The sequence below is a fragment of the Gossypium arboreum genome, chromosome 12 (genome assembly GCF_025698485.1).
Source record: "Gossypium arboreum isolate Shixiya-1 chromosome 12, ASM2569848v2, whole genome shotgun sequence".
Taxonomy (NCBI): domain Eukaryota; kingdom Viridiplantae; phylum Streptophyta; class Magnoliopsida; order Malvales; family Malvaceae; genus Gossypium; species Gossypium arboreum.
Window position 1 is genome coordinate 9,308,847 of NC_069081.1, and position 8,151 is coordinate 9,316,997.

At 36.9% G+C, this 8,151-nt stretch overlaps 3 protein-coding genes across 5 annotated transcripts; 2 read left to right on the forward strand and 1 right to left on the reverse strand.

Annotated features, from left to right (window-relative positions):
• On the forward strand, nucleotides 1-4,262 carry LOC108477038 (chaperonin 60 subunit alpha 2, chloroplastic). 3 transcript variants are annotated; one of them, XM_017779453.2, is made up of 9 exons: nucleotides 1-242; nucleotides 320-494; nucleotides 983-1,104; nucleotides 1,201-1,408; nucleotides 1,504-1,649; nucleotides 2,179-2,485; nucleotides 2,882-3,132; nucleotides 3,246-3,463; nucleotides 3,596-4,262. In XM_017779453.2, the coding sequence occupies exons 1-9, from the start codon at nucleotides 201-203 to the stop codon at nucleotides 3,618-3,620; spliced, it is 1,494 nt and encodes a 497-aa protein (XP_017634942.1). In that variant the 5' UTR covers nucleotides 1-200; the 3' UTR covers nucleotides 3,621-4,262. The 3 variants fall into 3 exon arrangements, with proteins under 3 accessions (XP_017634942.1, XP_017634941.1, XP_017634943.1); XM_017779452.2 differs by having other exon boundaries at nucleotides 3,246-3,446; XM_017779454.2 differs by lacking the exons at nucleotides 1-242; nucleotides 320-494 and having other exon boundaries at nucleotides 1,002-1,114; nucleotides 3,246-3,446.
• Nucleotides 4,263-4,443: 181 nt separating this feature from the next.
• Nucleotides 4,444-5,999, reverse strand: LOC108477170 (sulfiredoxin, chloroplastic/mitochondrial). The gene is made up of 5 exons (XM_017779636.2): nucleotides 5,811-5,999; nucleotides 5,493-5,650; nucleotides 5,074-5,107; nucleotides 4,762-4,855; nucleotides 4,444-4,670 (listed from the first exon to the last, which is right to left on the reverse strand). Exons 1-5 carry the CDS (start codon nucleotides 5,878-5,880, stop codon nucleotides 4,655-4,657), a joined length of 372 nt encoding a protein of 123 aa, XP_017635125.1. The 5' UTR covers nucleotides 5,881-5,999; the 3' UTR covers nucleotides 4,444-4,654.
• A 70-nt stretch (nucleotides 6,000-6,069) lies between these two features.
• LOC108477169 (14 kDa zinc-binding protein) lies at nucleotides 6,070-7,912 on the forward strand. Its single transcript, XM_017779635.2, has 6 exons — nucleotides 6,070-6,222; nucleotides 6,304-6,408; nucleotides 6,590-6,676; nucleotides 6,992-7,139; nucleotides 7,439-7,556; nucleotides 7,641-7,912. Exons 1-6 carry the CDS (start codon nucleotides 6,170-6,172, stop codon nucleotides 7,706-7,708), a joined length of 579 nt encoding a protein of 192 aa, XP_017635124.1. The 5' UTR covers nucleotides 6,070-6,169; the 3' UTR covers nucleotides 7,709-7,912.
• Nucleotides 7,913-8,151: the final 239 nt, after the last annotated feature.

Genomic DNA, 8,151 nt, shown 5'->3' on the forward strand with positions numbered 1-8,151 from the left:
TTAACCAATTAAAAATATTGGAAAAGCTTGTTCCGAAGGAAAATCTGAAACTGTTGGAAGAAAAGAAAAAGGGGTTGACAGAAACAGTCGTTGGACTCGCCCCATTAAAACCCTTTTAAAGCCCCTCTAAAGTCTCAGCTGAAAGACTAAATAGAAGTTCTGAAACCACTTAACCTTCTCCGTAGCTGAATTGAAGGGATATGTCTGTCTCAATCCCTCAAACTGCTTTCTTCTCTCTAACTGTAAGTCTCTTTTTCTCTGTTTATTATTATGTCTCTTCTCTGTTCTACGTTCAGCGAAGATGTGGGTACCGTTGCAGAACGTTAATGGGAGTAGAAGAGCCAACGGGGTGTTAAGGAAACCGATGATGCTTAGGAGTTTGACGGTGAGAGCTGGTCCAAAGAGGATATCTTTCGGGGGTGATTGCAGAGAGGCGTTGCAGGCTGGGATTGATAAGTTAGCTGATGCCGTTTCTGTCACCTTGGGTCCTAGAGGTATAACTTGCCTGCCTCTTTTTCTTTTTCCTTTTCTTTCCAATTTCGCATTGTTATAGTTGTTTTTCATGAGCATAGCATTCAAAGTTGGATTAGTGTTAATTGCATTATCAGAGAGAATGCTTTGGTTAATGGGTTCTTAAAGAGAGAATCTTTTACCTTCATTATAATACTAGGATACATTTGTTTGCGTGTCTATGTCATATTTACTTGTTAACTTGATCTTAGATGAAACATTGACCCGAGGCTCATCTCATCTGTCCTATAGGCATCTCAAGCTTAGATGCAGGTGTCCATAGTGTTATTTTTCCTTTTAGCTTTAACCCTTAATGCCCTTTGGGAACGTGATATAGTTTACAGTGCCACAGGATTCAGAACCAAGTAAAGATGATTTATTTGTTATTGAATGTGAATGTGTTGTTTTCATTAATTTGGTGATACTGTATGCTTAATATGAGTTGCTAATCTATTTTAGATGAACCATGCAGGACGAAATGTTGTTCTTTTTGAGTCTGAGAAACTGAAAGTAGTTAATGATGGTGTCACCATTGCTCGGGCTATAGAACTATCAGATGCTATTGAGAATGCAGGAGCAATGCTAATACAAGAGGTCATTCATGGTTGCTAGATCTCCCTTCCTAATCTTTGTATGGTTTATTTCGGAAAAGTGATCAGAGATATGTAAGTTTTATGTGTTTCAATGCAGGTTGCAAGTAAAATGAATGATTTGGCTGGTGATGGTACTACCACTGCTATTATTTTAGCTCGAGCCATGATCAAGTTTGGATTGTTGGCAGTTTCTTTTGGAGCTAATCCTGTTTCTCTGAAAAGGGGAATGGATAAGACTGTGAAAGAATTGGTTAAGGACCTGAAGAAGAAAAGTTTGCCAGTGAAAGCGAGGGAGGAAATAAAAGGTTGTGTTATTTAGATTTCATATGGATTTGCTTGATGAGTTTGATCATTTTGAGAAAAAAAATTGATTATATTAAAGTATAACTTCTTTTCATAGCTGTGGCTTCAATCTCTGCTGGTAATGATGATTTCATTGGGAACTTGATTGCGGAAGCTATAGAAAAGATTGGCCCCGACGGAGTAATTTCTCTTGAGTCATCCTCATCATCTGAAACCTTTGTGATAATTGAAGAAGGAATGAAGGTGGTAAAGCTGACTCATGCATGCCAGTCATTTTAGAAAGTGTCTAAATGAAACAGTTGATTTGTGCATAACATTGCAAATAAGACTTTTGCTAAAATTGAATATCATTTAGGCTCTATTTGGTTGATTCTTTTACTATTTGCCTGTTGAACTGAAAACAAAGAGCAAATAGCATAATGCAAAAGCACAAACGCAATGGAGCCTTACTCTTAATTTAGAAAAACTAAGGTTTTGTTTTAGATTTATGTCCATTTTAATCCTTGTCTTGGCGGGATCTCAAAATCATGAAATTTATAGATTAAAATGGTTGAATCTGGTTAAATCAAAAGATGGTTTCATTGCTTATATAAAAAAAAAAAAAAAGAAGATAGTTTCATTTTATCCTTCAGTTAACAGCATGTAGCAGAATTTTACTTTATGACCTAAATTCTTTGGATATCGTTCTGAATTTATTAAGATGATTGAACAGTTGCCAATGCCCAGCTATTGGAACATTTTTAATCTTTCTTTTAATATTTCCTCACTGCAGATTGACAAGGGATATATGTCACCCCAGTTCATTACTAATCAAGATAAATCTCTTGTGGAGTTTGACAATGCCAAAGTCCTTGTCACTGATCAGAAGATTTCAAGTGTCAAAGAAATTGTTCCTTTACTAGAAAAGACTACGCAGCTGAGCGTCCCTCTGCTAATCTTTGCGGAGGATATCTCAATGCAAGTGCTAGAAACACTAGTTGTGAACAAAATGCAAGGCGTAATTAATGTTGCTGTTGTCAAATGTCCTGGATTTGGGGAAGGAAAGAAAGCCCTGTTGCAGGACATTGCCCTTATGACAGGTTAAATTGCTTTCATATTGTCTTCATACAAATTAACTGATGATCAGTGATGGCTTCTAAAATCAAAATGTTTTGCATGTCTGCTTTATATAATTCCACTTCAGTTAAAATTTTAATCCAAGAAAGTCTTTTGTGTAAAAGGGCTGTTTCAACTCATCTGGGCGCAATGATGTGTTTTGCACGCTACCTTTTTCTTTTCATCATTATAATGTCTAATTTATATGTTGAATTCCCCTAAATCTCCCTGGTGCCTCATTTTATCATCTGAAATTATGAATGTTTCGTTTCATATGCTTGTGACGATTGTTTTATATACATTGCAATATGACAAGTGTTTCTTCATTGCTGCAATTAGTTTTATGTGCTGGCAAACTGATATAATTTCTGTGTCATTAGGAGCTGATTTTCTTTCTGGTGATTTCGGTATGATGCTTGCTGCTGCAACTTCTGATCAGCTTGGTGTTGCACGGAAAGTGACTATAACAAGCAATTCAACAACCATAGTTGCTGATCCTTCTACTAAAGCTGAAATCCAGGCAAGGATTATGCAGATAAAAAAGGATGTAGCAGAAACTGATAGTGCATACTTGTCAAGAAGGCTCTCAGAAAGAATTGCTAAACTCTCTGGTGGTGTGGCAGTCATTAAGGTTTGCAATCATGACACAGTGTATACTGAAATTGAAATGCATAACTCAATGTTTTACCATACCCACATCTTTTTCTGCTTCAAATTGTTAAATACTTTGCATCACAACTGTAGGTAGGAGCGCATACTGAGATGGAACTTGAAGACCGTAAACTAAGAATTGAAGATGCAAAGAATGCTGCATTTGCTGCCATGGATGAAGGGATAGTACCTGGTGGTGGTGCAACTTATATACACTTGTCAGAGCACATTCACACAATAAAGAATTTAATGGAAGACTCAGATGAACAGATTGGTGCTGATATTGTAGCAAAAGTATGTGACTCCTTGAGGTAACTTTATTTTGGAGTCTACCGTCTATTTGTATGTATTGAGAAGTTATTGTCTATTGCTTTTTCATTATATTTTTGGTGTTATTAGATTGATTACTGGATTAAATTTTGAAATTTTTGTCTGGACTGCAGGCACTCCTTGCACCTTCAAAAGTAATTGCAACTAATGCAGGTGTTGACGGAGAAGTTGTAGTGGAGAAGACTAGAAAGCTCGATTGGAAAATTGGCTACAATGCAATGTCAGGAAGATATGAAGATCTAATCAACGCGGGAGTTATAGATCCTTGTCGAGTTTCAAGGTGTGCCTTACAAAGTGCTGTCTCTGTTGCTGGGGTAGTTCTAACCACTCAAGCTATAATGGTAGACAAAATAAAGACACCCAAGCCAGTTGTCCCTCTTGTCCCAGGAATTAGTCCTTGAATAAAAGGGAATAAAAGGGAGTAAAAGAAGATAGTGGTAGGTTAAAGCTGAAGAAGAAGCTAAAATCTGTATTTGCAATGGTTGAAACCAAGCTGTAAACTGGTTGGCTTGGTTCTCGAGAACCAAAATGGATTTTATCATGTGAGCCTCAAATACCACGGTATATGAGTGCCTACTGAATTGCTTCCTTGTAGCTGCTGTACGTTGTATTTTTCCTGCATCCCCAGCAGCCAGCAGCTCAATTTATTTAGCTGTTTGTAAATTTTATCATAAAGTAATGTAAAAGAAACGTCCAGAAACGAGATGATTGTGAATGTTCATTCCATTGGCATTGTGAATGGCATTGTTGTTATTAAATGCATTGCAGGGAACATGAAAAGCGTGTGATTTCCTTGGTAGCCTCTCTCATGCCATTTTTCGTTATAATGTTTTTTGGTTTTACAGAGCTACGTTTCATTGTCTTAGTGTTAAAAACCATTTCCTGGTATTCAAAGGGTAAATTCAGTTCTTTTAATAGCATAGGCCTATGGACAATAGATTTAATATGATCGTTTGACACATTGCAGGAATGTTCTCTTTACTTCTTTCCACTGAAAGGCAATATTTGTGTATACACACACTGTATATGACTATCGATTATCGCTTGCTGTGAAGTTGTTTGAAACATTTAACATACAAACTTGATTATAGGTTGAGAATAAACAACTTCCAACCAGCTAAGAAGTGCATAATGAAAGTTGTGAAATGCACTTTAAGAGCATATACTTCCATTCAACGAAGATGATGCCTGCAGAATGAAAGATCATGGTTTTTTAGGTAGAGATTGCAAGTAAAAACAGATTTGATTTTAAACAAAAAAGAACTGAGCAAGGTAGAACCTGAGAGTTTCTTTGGTTCCTCGTCGAACTTTGCAACGGATTGTTGGGAGCCCAAGGCGCTGGTGAGCTTCATACCGATGACAACCAGAGAAACCTGTACAATTATAATACATGTAAGTTCTACTCTCCGTGTAGAACTTTGAACCCTATGAAATATTTGATATATAAAGTAGTATCCATGGGATATGTTCCCTTTTATCTCAGTCTTCTTCTATGGTCTTCGTTTTCTTTTGATGATTACTTCCAAAAGCAGCCAACAATCGAGTGGTTTAAAATTTAAGAAATTAAGTACATGAGCATTGGAGCACATACCATAGTAAACTCCATCAACTTCAAGCACATCGATCTGCAATTGTATATAATCAGCAAAAAACAAAAAAGACTTGGATTTCACCAAATAGTAGTTTAGTATTTACATGATAAAAGCACACAAGTAATTAGAAAATAAGGAATTAAATTCATAAGGAAAATCCTATTATACATCTACGTACCATTGATGTAAACCAGATCCAGTATCTTATACTTTGTCCAGGTCAAAGTATCCTGGACCTTTGACTCTTATATACTGGGATTCAGACTGAGGTGCGTGTAAAAGGATACTTGGAAAATAGAATCAAGGTGATTATTCGTGATCAGGGAAGTATATGTCCTAGAATTGTTCTTTAAAGCATTCTAACCCATTGCATTTACGTACTGAAAGCAAACAAGAAACCAAAAAGAGAAAGGGTTACAGGCACTTGAAGTCCAATTTGTCGAATGCTGTCCATGAGTTCCTGGACTTTGTTAGGATCATTTGATCTGGTGCGCATTAGGGGTCTCCTAATCTTATCAAGTGGAAGCTCCAAGATCATTGGCCCCCCATTTTGTGAGCCACTACCCGGAGGAGCTCCTTTTTTCATTCAATTCCAACAAACAAGAACCAAATCAAATACTTGTGCAATTGTGAAATGCTCAATACTATTATGCCAACATCAGTAATCCCAAGGCTATTCCTTTCGAAAAGATATGATCTCATTAAAAATGTTGGAAAACAGAGAAAAGTTGAGTACCGTTTGACGAAGCATGAACGGAGAAGCTTCTCAAGTTGCCGGTGGGCAGTCGCAGAACAAAGCTGGCCATTGATTTTAGCCTCTCAGTCTCAGTTGTAGGTGTTGCCTTGTTGAAATGCCTTCTAGTCTTTTACCCATCCCAGCAAGAGACATAGAATTTAATCAGAGCCACACAAAAATGTCCAAAAAAAATCAGAACCACACCAACTTGTTAAGCTTCCATTATTGGAGTGGCCCAAAAACATTGAATAGCCCAGATCAGGCCTATCATCAGAACCAACCCCAGTTAGCGATTACTTTTTTTAGTTCACTTTCACAGTTTTCCCTTTTTAGTAAAAAACACCTGGGAGAAGCAGAAAATGATATTAGCCCAAAAATCTATGGCTGCTTTCACCTCTTTCTCTTTTCTTCGGTACTCTTTTATCTGTTTATATTTTGTTAATGTTAAGGAGAGATTGATAAAGTATTTATTCTGGGTATTTGATTTGGACAGTAATTATGCAGCGACTGGAAGGATTGTTGCAATTGTGAGAGCCTCACCACGACTCTCTTCTTCTCCCACCTCCATCAATTTTCTAACACCAAATCACTCACGCAGGTATTTTTCTTTTCTTTTTAGTTGGCTGATCAATGAAATGGGGGTAAAGAGAAGGTTTAATTAGGTTCTAATTGTAGTTTTTTTGGTAGTCCAGCCAGCCAGAGAAGTGAAGAAAAGCTGTACAGATTATATGTTGAATTTTTATTGGCCTTTCTTGATACCTTCGAATCACTCTTTGTAGATATCTATGTCGTGCTAGTGCTACACATGATGAAGAGGCTGCGGCAAAGGCAGCTGCAATCAATGCTGATAATGGAGCTCCAACCATGTATGTATCATCCTTAACACCCTGCTTTGAATTCACATTCCAGTTCTAGCCCGGAATTTGTTATGTATTATGTCGTTGGACCTATATCCGTTTGGAATTTCATCTCCCTCTTAATAGAGTTTCAGGAAAAAAATAATCATAACTTTGGGAATAACTTGAGTTTTAAGCAAGCCATTTGTAATTTTGAATTGCTAAAATTTAGACAGAATTGGTTCTGCTGATAACTTCTCTATGAAATATTGAAGAACCAGGTCACATTGATTCTGCTGTTTATAATTATACTGGTTGTTGATTCTTTTTTCCCTTCTCATTCAGATTTGACAAGATCATAGCTAAGGAAATTCCTTCAACCATCGTGTATGAAGATGATAAAGTCTTAGCATTCAAAGACATCAGTCCGCAGGCTCCTGTTCATGTTTTGGTGATTCCAAAGTTTAGGGATGGGTTGACACAGCTTGGAAAGGTGTGTTCTAGGCCTGTTATCTATCTAATTTGTTTTATTTCTGTTGTATAACTTGGCTGGACTGAATGTGAATTTTGCTGTTTTAATTGATTAAGTTTACCTTCGCAATCATATATACAAAAAAAAAAAGTTCACCGTTTTCTGCTTTTCTGCATTTTAACCACGTGTAAATGATTCGGATGAACTTAGAGAAGAACTATCTGCGTACCTGATCCATAAACGTTGCTTCGGTTTTTCTTGAAGCAGTTTCCCTAGATGGAATACTGACCTGGTTTAAATTTCTGGTTACAATTTGTCAGGCTGAACAAAGGCATGGAGAGATACTGGGTCAACTTCTTTATGCTGCTAGAATTGTTGCTGAAAAGGAAGGCATTCTTGATGGGTTTCGGGTTGTTATCAATAATGGTCCTAGTGCCTGTGAGTTATTATCTTAAATCCATAGTTTTGACTTGTTTTGTAGATCAAGCTTCTCACTTGTGTTTATACCTCATTCTCTCTCAGGTCAATCGGTTTATCATCTTCACTTGCATGTCCTAGGTGGGAGACAGATGAAATGGCCACCTGGTTAAAGAGTTGAATTACTTAACGTATGCTTTTATCAAAAAAAAAAAAAAAAGAGAATTACTTAACCTATGCTTGGAACTTTATGCCTTACATTTCATTTGTTCTATCTCTACCCTCTTATATTCTCATTTCTAGAGTTTGAAATGGCCTAATGTACTTTGAACCTAAAACCTTGGAGAGATGATGAGAAAATTGGGTTTGGTGGTGAAGTTAATTCTTCCATTTCTAAAAAATCGGATCAGGTATGGAGCACTTGGCATTGGCCGGCTCCTATGGTTGGAAACTTGTGACAGGGTTAGACTAGGGCCTGAATAAAAAGCTAGAAAGGTAGAAGAGGATGGTATCATGTTAAGGGTGAGAATACAAGTTTGAAAACCCCTTTAAGCAAACCAACTTCAATCTGTTATTGATAACAATTTAGGGTAGAGGTTATCATATAGCATTGGCT